At 44.4% G+C, this 19076-nt stretch overlaps 1 protein-coding gene across 1 annotated transcript in view; it reads right to left on the minus strand.

Moving 5' to 3' along the window:
• Positions 1-15533: 15533 nt before the first annotated feature.
• The window catches only part of LOC136648461 (calcium-activated chloride channel regulator 1-like), a 28550-nt gene continuing 25007 nt past the window's right edge, over positions 15534-19076 (minus strand). Inside the window, exons 14-15 of the mRNA XM_066624574.1 lie at positions 17712-18131; positions 15534-15607 (exon numbers count right to left, since the gene is read on the minus strand). Coding sequence (XP_066480671.1) covers positions 15534-15607; positions 17712-18131 — 494 coding nt within the window. The remainder of the gene's footprint in view (positions 15608-17711; positions 18132-19076) is intronic.

Here is a 19076-nt window from a genome sequence, read left to right on the forward strand (position 1 = left end):
CTCAGAAATGACATGATTTCCCAAAAACTTGTTACTGAATCCAGAATTATATCATTTTTACCTATTGTGCTTTGTGCTGTTTTTTACAGCGACAGTGGTTCATGCCAGAATGCTAAAATAAGATCAAAGTTCATCCCTAAGTAGGAACTTCTTAAGCGAACAGGTGTGGCTTTACCCATCTTGTAATAAGCTAATGGTTACACATAAGCTATATGGATTTTATGAATCTATAAGAAAGCTAATGGCCTATTGCATAGTTTGCATAAGAATATAGCCATCTCAGGGCACTCTGGGCCTTTATTTCTTCAACACCATGTTCTATGAAACAATAGGTTTATTTCCAGTTCATCAGGCAGGATAAAGATTCATGCCTGAAGAATTTACCTCAGGCAGAGCTAAAACTGTAATACTAATTGAACAAAGTAAAGTAATAGATTTATAGGGCTAGGCTGGCACCCAGGGAAAAACCTACTACAGGACAGATCCAGAAGGGACTAAACAGCAGGTGACTGGTCGGCATCTACAGCTCCCAGCTAAATGCCGGTGTTGGAAACTTGAGTCAGGTGACTCGGACTCAAGTCACAAAAATGTGTGATTTTTGCTGACTCAGTGACTCATGAGTTTTGCATGTGGAAGACTGAAAAAAGACTTGAGTCAGGGCCCCCCTGACTCAGCACTCATCCCCATGCATGCTGACTTGAGTTTGCCTATGTCTGGGGATGCTTACTTGTTGGAGGAAATTAAAAGTAGTTTCCTCTTGGGGGGGGGAAGCAGAGTAGCTTAAGCAGCGGACCCCCTTTGGGTATCACCCAAGGCACCCGGCTGACTGCTATTCAATAGAAAAGACAAAGAGGCAAGGGCTTGCTAAAGTTGCAAAAAATAAGTTATTTACTTACAGTTCCATTGAGTGTATATTTACAGCATCTGATTAGGATCAGAGGTTCAGCTAACACTTAGATAGCAAGTCCCTAGAGCTGCCTCACCCTGCATACCTTGTGCTCAGGATGGCCTGGGCATCAGAGCCCTGGTGTGCGCCATCTTAACAGGTCGGTGGTCAGAGGACAAGAGGAAGTGCTCAGAGGAGAAGGGAATGATAAAGGGTTAAGGCCACACCCCACGAGGATCACAGAGAGAACAGGTAGAAAGGTCAGATTCTATGGGCCATAGCTTGACCCCTTCTGGACAGTAGACAGAGTTGCACCAACTCCAACATTAATTACTGTTTCCACAGTGTGGAAAACCTCATGAAGCCATAATTCTGACTGGCAAGCAGCAAGGAGTTCCAGCTGGGAGGCAGGAAAGGGTTAATGTGAGCAGGAGTGGGGACTGGGCTCTCTTTTCCTGTCTCTGATAGGAAGGAAGGAACCAATGATCATTAGATCAGGATCATTGGACAGGCATTCTCATATTTCCATTGGCTGAGGGAGGGCAGGAGGAGAAGCCAGCATGGCTGGTGGAGAGGGGCAACCCTCACTGACCAGCTACAGTGGAACTACTTCTAAGTAGGGCTGCAAAGGATTGGGTCATCCTGGTAAGCCTCCCAGCTGCTCATGACCCTCCTCCCTCTAGCTGCTTCTGTCCCAGCTTCAACTCAGTTCTTCCCACCCCTCCCACCCTGTTTATAGATGGAAGGGGGCAGCAGGATAAGGGGGCTACTCAGCCCAGGGAGAGAGAGAGGGAGGGTAGGAGTTCATAGCAATCACACTTTGCACAGCATGACTCTGTTGTTACTTGGAAGGGGGACCCTCATTGAATGACTGGCTAAAGAGGGACCACTTCTGAGTAGAACTGCAAGGATCGGGTCATCCTGGTAAGCTTTGCAGCTTCTGTTTGTGATCCTCCTCCTCCCTCTTCCCGCTTCCCTCCCAGCTGTCTTGCACTCCTGCCCTGTGTACAGTTGGGCAGGGACAGCAGGAGAGTGTTCAAAGAGAGTTCTGACACACACACACCCCAGCAGCAGCCCCATTTTTTACGCAGCTGGCTTTTTAAAGAAGGGGGCAAGTCCATTAGAGTCACTAATGGGTGAATCAGGGACTCAGAAAGTGCCCACATTATGACTCTTTTTTGAGTCAAGTCATGGGGGGGCAGTGACTCAGCAACTCAACTCAAGTCAAGCCATGCTGGGTTTTCCCCTATTTTCCCCTATTTTCCATAGGGGAAATAGGGGAATAGATTCCTATAGATTATAGAAATAGGGGAATAGATTCCTATAGATTATCCCCTATTTTCCAAGGGTTTTTTGTGAGAGACATCACCAGGCCCCACCACAGAAATCTAAGATGTTTGGATACATCTGACCTGACAACCCTGTTAGGGACTCATTCACTTGATCATCCACCAGATCCTGAGCCTCCATTTCATGCCGCTGGGTTTTCCCAGCATCGCTGCTAAATCCACTTCAACATATCATCAACGACCTACAGCTCATCTTGAACAATGCCACTTCCTTTCACAGACCTTGGATGGTAGGCTTATCTTTGCTTACAGCTACCCCTCTAATCTTAAAAGGCTACTCATCAGCAAGAACAAACTATATAAGAAAGGCACAAACACGGAATAAACCCTGCTGCAAACCACAATGCCAAGTCCATCTTCTATCTAGTCCAGTGGTTCCCAACCTGTGGTCCTGAGAAGTGGTCTGTAATGTGTCAGGAAAAAAATAATGATAACCTTTTATCACTTCCAGTGTCTCACCAAGTGAGCATCCTGCAAGGACCACTGAAGTGTCAGCTGTGGCTGTAGGTAGTTCATGGTCTGAAGTGCCAGATGCAGAAGGGTCCATTCTCCACCCTTTTTGGTAGTCTGTGGAGGAGCGCTCACTCAGCGAGATGATTCCCCATGGAGCACCAGAGAGGGTGGAGAATGGACCCCACACAGCTGGCATTTCCAGTGTCTCTCTGAGCACTCCTCCATGACCTGCCAAATATAATTGTATTTTTTTGTTTGGTGGGGATAGAGGACTCGCATGTGGTCCACAACAATTCCAATGTTTGCCTCGGTGGTCCACAGGCTCCTAAAGGTTGGGAACCATTGATCTAATCAGACTATACCATTATAAGACCCAAAAATGTTCACTATCAGTGAACCCATTTGCCCAAGCTTCTCCAGCTTTGGGGGTTTTTTTGTTGTTTTTTTTGTTGTTTTTTTAAGTGGTTGGGCAACAAAGATCCAAATCCTAACCCCTTACAGCTACAGCTACAACAAATTGTCACTGAGACCTCTCTCTTTTGCATCAGGACCCACCTCAGTCCTAGATTATCCCCTATTTTCCAAGGGTTTTTTGTGAGAGACATCACCAGGCCCCACCACAGAAATCTAAGATGTTTGGATACATCTGACCTGACAACCCTGTTAGGGACTCATTCACTTGATCATCCACCAGATCCTGAGCCTCCATTTCATGCCGCTGGCCTGACACAGAAGCTCAAAATTCTATGCTGACCCAAGGGTCAGTGTGGAATCAAGTAGCCCTATTGCGGGGTTTCTCAGCTTACCCAGGAGAAGGGGAAAAAAGTCCCCTTCTCATGGAGCTGCCCGCGGTGCCTGAGAGGTGCACAGGATGCAGCGGCAGCCATTTTTGACGCTGCTGCAGCCCTGGACGCCTGGGCTGTTAGGCCCAACCCTATCCAACTTTCCAATGCTGATTCAACCACAACGTTGTCCCAAGGCAAAGGAACAAATGTTTCTTTATCTTGAGGAGGCCTCCATGGCTGCCCCACCACTACAGTATGCAGTGCACACCCCATTGGCATGGCTACATCAGCACAGGAAAATTGGATAGGACTGAGTCCATAATTAGAATTTATGGTAAGATATGGTGTTGATTCCATCAACACAGGAGGAAATCTTAATCAAGTCAGGGTTTCTTTTTTAATTGCAAGAGAAGTGCAGCACAATCCTATCTTGCGCTGGAACAGGCAGGCCAGGAGCCCTGTGCTGTGTCCAGCACACAATAGGGCACCAAAGTGGCTCAGCCAGAGGTAAGGGGAAACTCTTCCCTTTACCCCTGGGTAAGCCACTGAAACCTCTATGGGTCTCCAGAGATGGCATAAGTCCAAGGAGAGTGGAGCAGCTTACAGCCACTCCATGCTGCTCAGGAATGGGGGTTAGGATCCGGTATAACTGCCGGGTCCAAGCCCTGCCTCCCACTCCTCACTTGCCCACCCCTGGGACTGCCCTCACCCGCGCTCTCCCCCACCCTGGAATGCCTCTCTCCTGCCTCCTCCTTGCCCACTCCAGAGCAAGGCTCCTTCCCTGAGTTGGTGCAGAGGCTGGATACAGCCTCTACAGGTCGGTACATATCCATTCAATGGCCAGCTGACTCACAAGGAGGCACAAACGGCACGTTTGCAACCCTCCTGACCATCCCCGGGTCAGGATTGCACCCTTAATTAACTTCTTGCTAGGAAGTTGTTGTCAGCAACTGGAAATTGTCACCATGCTTCGCTTCTGCACTTTTAAGCTTGTTACAAGACACAAGCTTCTTGTGTTTTCCTTGATAAGTGACTCTCCTTATGTATGCACAGACATGCACAGTATGGGCATGTCACCATGCATCTGAAGAAGTGGATTGAAGCCCATGAAAGTTTATGCCACAGCAAACGTGTTAGGCCCAAATCCTATCCAACTTTCCAGGGCTGATGCAGTGGCAATGCAGCCCTGAGGTAAGGGAACAAATGTTCCCTTACTTTGAGGAGGCCTCCATGACTGCCCTTCTCCCACTTCAGGATGCAGTGTATGCTCTGCTGGCATAACCACATCAGCATGGGAAAACGGGATAGGATTTGTCCCTTAGCCTTTGCCACAAGTTTGAGACTGCAGACTAACACAGCTATGGAATATCTAATAATTGTCTTTCAGAGAAAGAACTCTGATACAATAGAAATAACTACCAGGTTGTATATGTTCTATCACAGTGACCTTTGGTTAGGAGTGCAGAGTAATGCTTGCATGGAGAGAATGACTACCATTTATGCAACTCAAGGAAACAAAGCTCTTTTTTCCTCAAGAGAGGAACTTTGTACACAATAAATTTCCAAAGCAGATGTCATTTCTCTGTAGGGGATTATCTGTACGCTACATGTACATCTTCAAGTGCTAGTGATCTGACTGTTTTGCCCTGTGTATATGCAATACAAACCTATCAGCAACTGGGGCTTTCCATTTCATCCAATTTCCAAAAGGTGAAACAGGTAGCTAGGCTGTCTATATCAGGGGTGCTCACACTTTTTTTGGCTCGAGAGCTACTTTGAAACCCAGCAAGGCCCGGAGATCTACCAGAGTTTTTTTACAATGTTCACGCCATCATAACATTTAACATTTATGTGTACAATGTATGTTGGTGTACCTTGCATAACCGCATGAGCCAATATTGCACAACACAATATAATTAACTATAAACATTTTTTTGTAATTACTTGAGTTTACTTTGATGACTTGCACTGAAGTGAATCAGCCAAGGATGCATAGTCCGGACAGTAGCTGCTGACAGCCAGCCTCAAGCACACTTCCAAATGTTCATCAGTCATGGTGGAACGGTTCTTGGACTTAATGATCTTCATGTAGAAAAAGGCTGACTCACATAAATAAGTGGAGCCCTTCCTGCCTCAGGTACTCTTATATCCCTAAGGGCCCTATTGCCTTCAAGTGGCTGCAGCTGCACAGCACACTGCTGGGTGCTCAGGCCTTACCCTTAAAGGGGCCACTGCTGACACCACATCTACCTTCTCACCAGATCTTCCTCGATTCCAATACAAGTGGGGGGGGGGAGCAGATCTCTATACAGACCAGTGCAAAAACAGGGGAAAGGTGTGGGGGAGGGAAGATCTCTATATAGACATCACAGCAAGACCAGTGCAAAACCCCTTGCACACAGAACCAACAGATGGAAGTTGGGAGGGGGCAGATCTCCATACATACCAGTGCAAAAACAGGGGAAAGGTAAGTCAGCCCCAGTAGAGTCAACGGGGCTCACTCGCAGGGATGCGTGGATGGGAGAGAAGCCTGTGATCAACTCATTTTGCCTCGCGATCAACTAGTAGATCGCGATCCACGTATTGAGCACCCCTGGTCTATATGATACATAAGTTCATTCGGAGTACATGGAATTTCCTACATAGAAGTGATAGCCATGACAGAAATTAGTTTACATGAAGAGACCATTTTACTGTATATTTTAATATTTCTCGGCATTCATTACTGTTTCTGTTCAGAATATGCTTAGCATCTGGGCACCTCTCTAAAAGGTATTGTGGTACAGAAAAAGTTTCACATTAGAAACATGGGGACTTGCCGTGGGTTCTTCTCATAGCAATAAGACCAGTAACTCCTTTCATAGCATCAACTCCAATCCCATACATTCTTTTTTTCATGACTTCACAATTATTATCTGCCAATTCATTAGCAATAGAAGTTGCTAATGCTTACCTTTAAAGGCCTTCATGGCTTGGTACCCATATACTTGAAGAACCGTATTTGCCTGTAGTAGTGGTTTCCAACCCGGGGGTTACAACCCCCCAGGGCAGCAGGGACACTTCATTCCCCCTTAAGGAGAATAGTGAACTGCCAGTGAAGACTTAAGGCCCAATCCTATCCAATTTTCCAGTGCCAGTGTAGCCGTGCCAATGGGGCATGCACTGCTTCCTGTGGTGGGGAGCCAGACACTGAGGCCTCCTCAAGATAAGGGAATGTTTGTTCCGTTATTTCGGGGCTGCATTGCTGGAAAGTTGGTTAGGATTGGGCCCTTAAGCATTTAAGGGTGGTGGTGGTGGCATTTCTGGGTTCCCACTGCCACCACTGCAGTCTAAAGAAAAAAAAGTGTTTTTATACTACCCGTCTGCATTGGCAGCTGGAGACACCACAAAACCCAGGTTCTCACTGCCATAGACGTAAGTTAAAAAACAACCCCTTTTTTCCTTAGTTTTTTTCTCCATGAACCTCACCACCACCACCACCACCAAATCGCCGCCACCCCCCATAGCCCCACAAAAACTCAGTGGTTCCCTTACCTTTAACTAAACATTGGGAACTACTGCCCTCTCAGAAGCTCTCCATTGCCAGAGGTCATCTGGAGAAGCCCTCCTGGACATGCTATCACTCATGGATGCGCAGCTGGAAGAGACACATGGGTGGGCCTTCTTTGTTGTGGCACCACCTTGTGGAAATTCCTTCCAGAAGACACTGTTATGGTTGTTATTAGTAATAAGAGTATTTGTATACTACTTTTCAACCAAAAGTAGTTCACAAACCAGTTTACATAGCAAAACAAATCAACAAATGGCTTCCCTGGCCGTTAGAAAAAGATGAAGAAGAGACTCCAGCAACAGCCACTGGAAAAGATGCCATGAGGGGCAGTTGCTCTCCTCAGCTAAATATAATAGTACACAAGGTGCCTCTTTGCCCAGTTCCCACTCTGACAGTTTGTCACAATTATATGAACATGTTTCAGTTACACCAGGTACTTAGATGAAGCTGCACTGCTTCTTCCCTGTTGTTTTATTAGCTCACACTGTAGTTCGGTTGTTGTTTTTCTGATGTTTTTCTGTTTTCTCTGATTGTAATGGTTTTATTCTTTCATGAGCTGCCTTGTGGCCAGGGGAAGAAAAACAGCAGATAAATATTTCTAATTAAGTAGAGAAGAGAATAAGCACATCTTTCTAGTTCCTTAGCTGAAAAAATAAAGGATGGACCAGAGGTTAAATTGGTGTGCATAAAAAGCACAAGGGAACCCTCATAATTTTGGACTGAGCAAACCATTTTTCCTTGTGCCTGTCAAAGGTGTGGGGCATGTTTACATAATGAGCAGTAGAAGGACCAAGTGCCTGTAATTAATGCTGCTTGTTACATGCTCCGCTGGTGCTGCTTATCATGTAAATGCACTCCACCTCTTCATAATGTACAGGGTAAAATAGATTGCCAAACCCAAAATCATGCAGGTTTTATTTCCGGTTTTGTTCCTTCCTTCTGTCTCCCACTTCTGTCTGTATTCATTGTAAACATTACTTTCTTGTCCATCAGAGTATTTTTTAATATTGTTCTGTCTTAGGCTGCAATCCTAACCACACTTTCTTGAAAGTAAGCCCCATTGAACAAAATAGGACTTACTTCTGAGTAGACCTGGTTAGGTTTGTGCCCTTAGACCGGTACTCTTTCTTTAATCATTTAAGTAAATAGGGTGATTCCTATTTGGGGCATACCAGACATTCTTTCAGCAGGCACCTGACAGGTTTCTCATTGTGCATGTAGGCCCTTTGAAAGGTTTCCTTGAAGCACTTCCTCACCGTGCCAACATTATCTGCCACACAAAAAGGCTGGCATCAATCCCAGCTCCTGCACTGGCATGGCATCCTGTCACATCACATGTGAATAACAAGGTCAACCTGTAATTAGAGCTTATGGAATTCCAGTCAGTCCTAAACATTGATTTGCAGTAGCGGCACCTCTTTGGAGGAGGCTGCAAGCAATGACTGGGACATATTACTGGCATATTAGAGATGACATGGGGACAATTGCTAATATTGTCACCCACCCTGGAGAACTCATTCTCCCTCTCCCCATCCATAATGTGTATGGGATGCCCCCATTGCACTGTATTGTCATGATCATGTGCTTCCTCACTCCTTCTCCACATCAGTGGCTGGTGGTGATGGGAATCAGAGAAATGAACCCAAGAAACCCAATCAGGTTTCTTGAGAATAGATCTATTTTAGTCTGTCGTAAAATGTGTAAACATTCAACAAACAGAGCAAAGGTATCAATTATCTCTTGTTTTGTCTTTTCTTGAAGTCAACCATTTTAAACGCTATGATCAGAATTGTAGCATCCTGATATGCCATTAGACAATGAGACACTCCAATGGGAACTTCAAGACTCTTGCTTGCAGTTCACACTAAGAACCAAATCTATTGTGTGAATGCATCAGACTGATTAATCCTGAGTCTGCCCCAGTCACATACGCAAGAATGAGTGAACGTGTTTGGTATGTAGAGTAAAAGAGGTGGGCAAGTGAAGAAGGGTGAACCGTCCCCACTGTATAAAGCCAAATCAGTAGTGGACTGTACATCTAGGACAGATATGAGCGCTGAAGACACTCCAGGATGAGCAGTCTTTACGTTAATGGAGGTGGGTAACACTGACAAGTGGCTCACAACATATGGTTAATAGGATAGGTAAAACAGGAGTGCTATGAGCCCCTTGGGGCTAGCAATAACAGGATTCAAAACATATATCATGCATTTAAACAGGCTTCTGTGGTTACCAGTTCAACAGACACTTTGCACAGATTAATCCGAACATCAGATCCTTCTTTTCAACAGTTTCAGAGCTCTTTTTGTTTCTTACCCACTACTAAGGCTGTAATCTTATCCACACTTACCTGGATAGAGTAGACATACATAGGATTTGGCTGTAAGGCTCTTTCAGTCCAATTCACCAGCTCCCATAGGCATGTGCCCCCAGGCTATAGTTTTGTCCTTTTGATTCCCTTCTTTTCCAGTCTCTTTTTTCCTTTAGGAACACCTCCCTCTTTTTCCAGGTCAGACACAGATCACAGCAGTGGCTGTTGAAGAATGTGATCTCTAGACTTAGCAGTCCCATACATCACATCAGCAACTTAGCTCCTTGTATCAAGTCTTTTTTGACACTTAGCTCCTTCCCATTATTAGAGCTCAGCTAAGGAGAAAAACATCTGGATGGACATGTCATGGAGAGGTAAACCGCAGTGGGGAGAGCATTATGTTACCTGACAGGACTGGCCCAGGAACTTTTGGCCCCTGAGGCATGCCAAATAATGGAGACCTTAGGAGGCACCCCTTACCCAAAAACTTGCCAGTCTCTAGTCCTCCCAGGTCCAATTATCTAGCTCAGCAGCCTCCTCCCCTCCCCTCCACATTTCCTCTGTTCCCATCTTCCTTTTCTAATCCAGGGAGGAGCAGAATAGGGAGACAGAGAAGTGTACCCCTCACCAATCTGCTTTCTAAAGCAACCATTTCATTTGGCCTCACAGATGAGCTGACTCTGTAACCAGGGGTGCCCTGAGATGTGCAGCATTCGCCCATGGGGAATGCTTGTGCAAGGACTGTTATGCAATTAACATAAGCCAGTTGGCTGAGACCAAAGGCCCTTCTAGTGCAGCATCCTATTGCCCCCAGTGGCCCACCAGCTGCTTCAGGGAAGCCCACAAGCAGAAGAGAAAGACAGACTTCTCTCCTGCCATTGCTTCCTGCAACTGATATTCATTGGGTCATGGTACACCTCAGTGGAACCTGATATTTTAAACAAATATGAGTCAGACAAATGCAATACGGTCTATTTATTGTGGAGATAAGTTTACAGTAAGTGGGATGGGAAATCAAGGATGATAAGCAAATGAGAAAAAAAAAACGAGAAGCACTTTTGTCTATAGCAGTGGTTCTCATCCGTTTAGCACCAGGACCCACTTTTTAGAATGAGAATCTGTCAGGACCTACCGGAAGTGATGTCATGACCAGAAGTTACATCATCAAGCAGGAACATTTTTAACAATCCTAGGCTACAATCCTATGCACACTTATCCAGTCCCATTTACTAACATAGAACATACACGGTAGCTTGTTAAAAATACAGATCTGTAACATTTCCCTAAATGCAGTCTCATGCATAAGAACATAAGAACATAAGAACAGCCCCACTGGATCAGGCCATAGGCCCATCTAGTCCAGCTTCCTGTATCTCACAGCGGCCCACCAAATGCCCCAGGGAGCACACCAGATAACAAGAGACCTCGTCCTGGTGCTCTCCCCTACATCTGGCATTCTGACTTAACCCATTCCTAAAATCAGGAGGTTGCGCATACACATCATGGCTTGTACCCCATAATGGATTTTTCCTCCAGAAACTCGTCCAATCCCCTTTTAAAGGCGTCTAGGCTAGACGCCAGCACCACATCCTGTGGCAAGGAGTTCCACAGACTGACCACGCGCTGAGTAAAGAAATATTTTCTTTTGTCTGTCCTAACCCGCCCAACACTCAATTTTAGTGGATGTCCCCTGGTTCTGGTATTCTGTGAGAGTGTAAAGAGCATCTCCCTATCCACTCTGTCCATCCCCTGCATAATTTTGTATGTCTCAATCATGTCCCCCCTCAAGCGTCTCTTTTCTAGGCTGAAGAGGCCCAAACGCCGTAGCCTTTCCTCATAAGGAAGGTGCCCCAGCCCCGTAATCAGCTTAGTCGCTCTCTTTTGCACCTTTTCCATTTCCACTATGTCTTTTTTGAGATGCGGCGACCAGAACTGGACACAATACTCCAGGTGTGGCCTTACCATCGATTTGTACAACGGCATTATAATATTAGCCGTTTTGTTCTCAATACCCTTCCTAATGATCCCAAGCATAGAATTGGCCTTCTTCACTGCTGCCGCACATTGGGTCGACACTTTCATCGACCTGTCCACCACCACCCCAAGATCTCTCTCCTGATCTGTCACAGACAGCTCAGAACCCATCAGCCTATATCTAAAGTTTTGATTTTTTGCCCCAATGTGCATGACTTTACACTTACTGACATTGAAGCGCATCTGCCATTTTGCTGCCCATTCTGCCAGTCTGGAGAGATCCTTCTGGAGCTCCTCACAATCACTTCTGGTCTTTACCACTCGGAAAAGTTTGGTGTCGTCTGCAAACTTAGCCACTTCACTGCTCAACCCTGTCTCCAGGTCATTTATGAAGAGGTTGAAAAGCACCGGTCCCAGGACAGATCCTTGGGGCACACCGCTTTTCACCTCTCTCCATTGTGAAAATTGCCCATTGACACCCACTCTCTGCTTCCTGGCCTCCAACCAGTTCTCAATCCACGAGAGGACCTGTCCTCTAATTCCCTGACTGTGGAGTTTTTTCAGTAGCCTTTGGTGAGGGACCGTGTCAAATGCCTTCTGAAAGTCCAGATATATAATGTCCACGGGTTCTCCCGCATCCACATGCCTGTTGACCTTTTCAAAGAATTCTATAAGGTTTGTGAGGCAAGACTTACCCTTACAGAAGCCATGCTGACTCTCCCTCAGCAAGGCCTGTTCGTCTATGTGTTTTGAGATCCTATCTTTGATGAGGCATTCCACCATCTTACCCGGTATGGATGTTAGGCTGACCGGCCTATAGTTTCCCGGGTCCCCCCTCTTTCCCTTTTTAAAAATAGGCGTGACATTTGCTATCCTCCAATCTTCTGGTACTGTGGCTGTTTTGAGGGACAAGTTGCATACCTTAGTCAAGAGATCTGCAACTTCATTCTTCAATTCCTTAATAACCCTTGGGTGTATGCCATCAGGGCCCGGTGACTTATTGATCTTTAATTTATCAATGAGGTCTGAAACATCTTCTCTTTTAACCTCTATCTGACTTAACTCCTCGGTCAGGAGGGGCCGTTCGGGCAGCGGTATCTGCCCGAGGTCTTCTGCCGTGAAGACAGATGCAAAGAACTCATTTAATTTCTCTGCCATCTCTAAGTCTCCTTTTATCTCCCCTTTCCCTCCCTCACCATCCAGAGGGCCAACCGCTTCTCTGGCGGGTTTCCTGCTTCTAACATATTTGAAGAAGCTTTTATTATTCCCCTTAATGTTGCTGGCCATGCGTTCCTCATAGTCTCGCTTGGCCTCCCCTATCACCTTCTTACATTTCTTTTGCCACAGTTTATGTTCCTTTTTATTCTCTTCATTAGGACAAGACTTCCATTTACGGAAGGAAGCTTCCTTGCCCTTCACAGCCTCTCTAACTTGGCTGGTTAGCCATGCGGGCACTCTCCTGGATTTAGTGGAACCCTTCTTTCTTTGCGGTATACACCTCTGCTGGGCCTCTATTACTGTTGTTTTAAGCAGCCTCCATGCACTCTGGAGAGACTGGACTCTTTTTACCCTCCCTTTCAACCTCCTTCTAACCAGCCTCCTCATTTGAGGGAAGTCCGCCCGTCGGAAGTCAAGGGTTTTTGTTAGAGATTTGCCTGGTATTCTTCCCCCAACGTGCACGTCAAAACGGATCGCAGCATGATCACTGTTCCCCAATGGCTCAGTAACGTTTACATCTCTAACCAGGTCATGCAATGGTAGCAACAAGTCTAACATATTAAAAATAAAAAATTGAAATGAATGGGAACCCACCTGAAATTGGCTCACGACCCACCTAGTGGGTCCCGAACCACAGTTTGAGAAACACTAGTCTATAGTGAAGTAGTGATTCACAGGCTGTGAGATGGCTTTTAGTAAAAAAAAAAAGAAAAGAAAAGAAAAAAAAAAGAAAAAGCAATTTGGAGCCAAGCACAACATTAGGGCCTGGTGTAGGGGGGAGGGGAAAGCAAACTTACAGTTAGACGCAAGGAAGAGGCTTTCTCTCAGCACATACTCAGTCCAGGAATGTGTTCTAACTACCAATATGGAGCTTACAGTGCTTTCACACAAAAATCCAAGCTAGATTTTCCATAAGGTTTTTCTTTACAGGAGTGTAATGGGGGGGCCTTTGTTGTTGTTACTATTTGTTGGTGTTGTTATCGCTAAACAATTAGGAGTTGGAAATCTTTGTTGGTTTATTGCATATTATTATTATTATTATTATTATTATTGAAGAGTATCTATATACCACTGTCCAATAAAAAAATTCACAAAGTGTTTTACAGACAACATAAAATAATTAAATGATGCCCTGTCCCAAATGGGATCACCATCTAAAAAGATGCAGAAGAAACTCCAGCAAACAGGCACTAGAAGAAACACTCTGCTGGGATGAAAAGGTACAATTACTCTCCCCCTGCTAAATATAAGAGAAGCACCACTTGAAAGGTGTCTCTTGCCCAAAAAGTAGGGGATAAATCACTCAAAAATTTCCCAGTAGATCCTGATCTATTGTCTGCCACGCCCCCCACCTTTGTTTACTGTCAATAAATTGACAGTACAGCTAATTCTGTCTGCTCAGCAATTATGGTGGGGCAGTGCCAGCAGCTGACGCATTGCCCCAACAACTACAGTTGCAAAAGTGCCATAAGGAATTCCTGTGCTGGCAATAAGCCCACTGGTCCAGTGCTGAGTCTCAGCACCTAGAAAAGGATGCCGGAGTGGCTCTGACAGTAAGTGCTCCTGCCAATCAGCCGTGAGGCTTTTGGGGCAGGGGAAGGCAGAGAGGAGCAGTAGACCAAAGGAAAGAGAGGAAAGTAGGCAAAAGGGAGGATTGGGACCACGAGGGGGGGCAGCGACTGGCTCTGCCACTGAGTCCTATGCCCTCTCCCTGGCCCGAAAGCCTGACATGGGTCTCTTTGGTTCTGCACCAGCTAAATAGCTGGTGCAGCTCCAAGGACACTGATTGCTGCCTTTTACCTGGGATAAGGGAGCAAACTTTCCTTTACCCCGAGGAGACTATGGAGGCTGCCTCAGTCCCCTCTGATTTAGTGACGGCCATTTCGGCGCTGCTTCTCCTCTGGGCACCACCGGGGCTTCAGACAGGGTTGCCCTGATGAGCATAATTGTTGTTACATTATGTACAGGTTGAGACTAATTATTCTTGTGGGTTCCGTTCCAAGCACTTGCACTATAAATTGCACTACAAATATAAAAAAAATTGCACTATAGCAAATCAACTTAAAAAACAAAGTTTCTTTGCTCTGCTGATTTATAAACAGCCTTGCTGACCTTTGTGATGCAAGATAAGAGTCATTAACAAGACAATCCATCAATCAATCCTCCTCCAAGAGCTCACAAAAAGCAAGAGCTTACACGCAGCCCCTCCCTTCACCAATGCAAAGGGATCACCTTTCTTTCAAGTGCTCAAGGGGAAGGGAGGGGCTGCTGGAGAGAGAAGGATTGATGGATTGTCAGTCAGCTGCCCGCCCGTCCGCCCCCCCCTCTCAAATATTAAGGAGGCTATTGTTAAAGGACTGTTCCATTTTTTTAAACGGATTTTAAAGGGATGCATTTTTCCCCTTCTCCAATTATCAGCACATTCCTTCTCATTTGCAGGGGCCAATCATGTTAAGTCAAATCCGTGTATAAAAAATTCCTGTGTAAATAGGTTGGACCTGTAGCCTTTTGCCAGCTCCAAAATAAAGAGTGATTGGTAAATACTAACTAGTCATCAGTAAAAACACAGGGCCCAATGCAATCCCATTTTCCAGCACTGATGCAGTTGTGCCACTGGGGTGCATGCTGCATCTGTGATGGTGAGGGCAGTCACAGAGACCTTCTCAGCATTCAACCCAGGAAAAGATACCTAATTGGACCCTTACAGATGTTTTCCTACAGATGTTACTACTACATTTTTAAAACAAGTTTTTAATTTACAGTTTTAACCTAGCATGAGCAAGATTGGAACTAAATAAAAACATTTATCCAAATGGGATAATTTCCTTACTTTGAGAAGTGCTACTGCATTTCTTTTCCTCTTCCTCAGTAAAGTCTTCCTCATTTGCTTGTTGTTCTAATAATAATGCAGTGGTATCCAAGAACTGCCTTTCACTATCTCCCTCATTACTGTGCAATGATGATTTTGAAAACAAAGTCCAGATGAAATAAACTTGCCTGGCTTTTTTTAATTTTTCCCTCGTTTTTTCTTTTCTCTTCTGTGTCCATACTCATATCTGTACCCCATACTATTAATTTCACCTTCAAACAATGTGAAAACACAGGTACACTTGATCCAAGGTCAGGGGCTCTACACATGCACTAAACTAGAAGAAGGAGTGGAGCTAACTGTTGGGCCTGGGAATTCTGCGAACTGGGTGACTTACTACTGGGGCCTAGTAGTTTATTATTATTATTATTATTAACAGGTTTTGTCATCTGAAGGTTTAAGTTTCACTTTCTCATGTTTGAATTTTACTACAGGTTGATTATCCCTTATCTGGACTGCTTGGGACAGGAAGGTGTTTGGGTTTCGGAATACTTGCATAAATATAATGAGAACTGCCTCTTCTTGCTCTTTTCACTGCTACCCAAACGGATGTTTGTTGGCAGATGTTTTTCAACAATGTCTGTACAGGTACACAACACAGAGTAGAGAATAGAACTTGCAGCCTGTGCCTGCACTGTACATGGGAATGAACACAAGAGCTTCTAGTGTTCACAATACAGAAAGTTTTTTTAAAGTCCTGGAACAAATATCTGGATTTCAGAATAGTCTGGATTTTGGATGTTCAAATAAGGGGTAATCTGTAATTCACGTTGGTGTTTTTGGAGAAGACCTGGGCTGCATTTCTGCTACACCTTTAATTCATTTTCAATTCACTTCTATTCCCCCAGTGCATGGGGGCAGGCAGGCTGTAGTTTGTTAAGGAATCCTAGAGCTGTTAAAGCTACCCTTAACAAACTACACTCTCCAGAATGCATTGGGGTAATAGAAGTGCATTGGAAGTTGAATAAAGCTGTCATGGAAATGCAGCCCTGGATGGGCTGAGATTGAGGTACCCAAATTTATTTTGTAATAAATTTGTTTTTCACAGTGTAGGTCATGCCTCATTATCCACTGGGGTTCTGTTCTGGAACCCCCAATGGATTTAAAAAAAATTGGTAGATACCAAATCAATGGAAAAATAGCTTTAAAGACCCACTTCCAGGTTTCTTGCTTCTTCATTGTCATCCCAGAATGCATTGATAGACTCAGAAGTGGGTCTTTAAAGTTATCTTTAACCCTGAGAAGCTTGCAACCATCATGGTTAAAGTTAAGGTTACACATACTTAAATCAAGGCAGCAATTTCAAGAGAGACAGATTTCCAGAAACACATCAGTTCTTACAAAGCTAGCTTTCTGACTATAATGACTACATACCTATCTCTCATCTGGGTCCTCCAACCACTGGAGACAACAGATTTAAAGCTTCCTGTCAGGCCAGGCACCCATGAGGGACAAAGCCAAAGACACAAACAGCAGGCAGGGCTGCTCTCAAGACTCACAGCAGCCACCCCGCTTGAGGGTCTCTCTTCATCTCCTTATGTTGTAGACACCTGTACTAGCCAACCAGATTACAAGATGGCCCAAAATTTCTACAAGAGGCTGGCTCTTAACAGTGGTTGTTTTCTCTTTCCCCCCCATTAATTACACAGCTGAAGAGAATTTTCCTTGATAAGCATGTTCTCTCCAGCAAGAAGCACTTCACTCTGTGATTGGCTACCCTGGCCATTGAAGAACAGATAATATATTCCTTTCTCCAACTAGTTGCTTCCTTTCCCACCAGCTGTAGAAAGGCAGCTGAAACCCCCAGATTGCTACAGACTTAGGCCTAGTTTTAATCTGTTCATGACAGGTGTGCCTGTGTGAACACTCCTTGCTTTCCTCTCGTGATGTGGAAAATAGAAATGTACAGCAACAGTATAATGTGGGTTTCAATTTTATTACAGAGAATATTCATATCTAGTTATATTTAAAACCGACACAAAATCTCTAGTTTTATTGATTATATTGACAATATCTATGTATGCACAGTATGTTACCATTTACAATATGTGAAAACCGTAAACAAAAACTGCCCTGAAAGAGAAAGAGGTTTAAAGTTCATGTAGCTAAATTGTATACTTTTCTCTCCCTATTGTATAATTTAGGAATCCCAGCTTATAAGATCTTAAAAGATAAGAACTTCTTACATTTCAGACTCTGGACTTTTGTTGCTTTTACTTATGTACAACACATACTGTTATGCTTACAATGGCATTAATAATAATAGCACAAGCGCATGCACAAGCATGCACATGCATGCACAAGCAGTATTTATACCACTGTTGCTTTCATTATGAGAAACAGTGGAAAATGTGGTTTTCAAATTAGAATGAGCACTAGGGCGAGGAGTTAAACTAGTTTCATTATGAGAAACAGTGGTAAACGTGGCTTCTAAGTCAGACTGTCTTGTGGCAGTTGTACTAAGTGGAAGAGTTGTAGGCAATGGTGACTTGCGCAAAACTGCTGTTGCGATATAGGACACTTCTCCCACATTGTTACTGTTATCAATGGCACGAATTGCAAAGTAGATCATGGTGTCATTTTCCTTTGTGAAGTTTTCAGGCTTAAACTGAAAGGATTGTTTGGTCCCAGCAGGAGCAGGTGTCAGACCTGAAGTGTTCACAGAAATGGCACTCTGAAAGGTAGCATTTCTTAATTCCAAGGGATTTTTGCTCATTTTTATTTCATATCTTTCAGCTGCAAAATAAAGAGTATTGTAACAGGATTTTTTAACTTGCTCTTCAGGTAAACAATGGCAAAACATCAGGGCTAGCAATGTTCAAACAAATAACAATATGGTTATTTAAAGAGAGACTGACTCAGTAGGAGCATTCAGACTCAGAGCCCAATCCTATCCAACTTTCCAGCACTGGAGCAGCTACAATGCAGCCCCAAGGTAAGGGAACAAGTGTTCCCAAACCTTGAGGAGGCCTCTGTGATTGCCACCCCAGCACAGGAAGCAGTGCATACCCCATTGGCATAGCAGCACCGGTACGGGAAAATTGGATAGGATTGGGCCCTCAGCCAGTAGCCAATAAATGCAGTACACTGAAATGACAGGACAAATAAAAGATTTCAAATGCTAAAATGAATATAGGGTGAATGAATATGAATATGAATACCAGCATTCCTCTCTAGGGAGAACACACCACAAATGGAGTCCACCTCAGAAAAGGTCCTCCACAGATCCCCAGTGATGGCATTCAGAAGTCATAGGAACTCAGGGCAAGGCCTCTGAAGCTAATTTTAATACCTTGGCAGGATATGGAAAAAGGCAGCCCTTGAGGAACCTGGTCTTAAATTGTTTAGGGCTTTAAGGTAATGAACACCACTGTGAATAGGACCTGGAAATGAATTAGGAATCATTTATAGATAGATGAGGAAAAAACCAAAATTTTTCTATCCAAATAGGAAAAATTTTTCCATCCAAACCAAAATTTTGGTTTTTTCCAAATCCTGGAGGCCTCTTCATTGGGCAATCAATAACCGGCCTATTGAACAAGTCAAAACCTTTAAATACCTTGGCATTTTTCTACATTACCAACTTAAGTGGTCTTTTCATAGGAACTCTGTGATAGCCTCTTCCTCACATCTAATCGGGGCGATAACCAAATTCCACCATACTGCTGGGAATCAGTATGT

The sequence above is a fragment of the Tiliqua scincoides genome, chromosome 4 (genome assembly GCF_035046505.1).
Source record: "Tiliqua scincoides isolate rTilSci1 chromosome 4, rTilSci1.hap2, whole genome shotgun sequence".
In the NCBI taxonomy this organism is placed as follows: Eukaryota; Metazoa; Chordata; class Lepidosauria; order Squamata; family Scincidae; genus Tiliqua; species Tiliqua scincoides.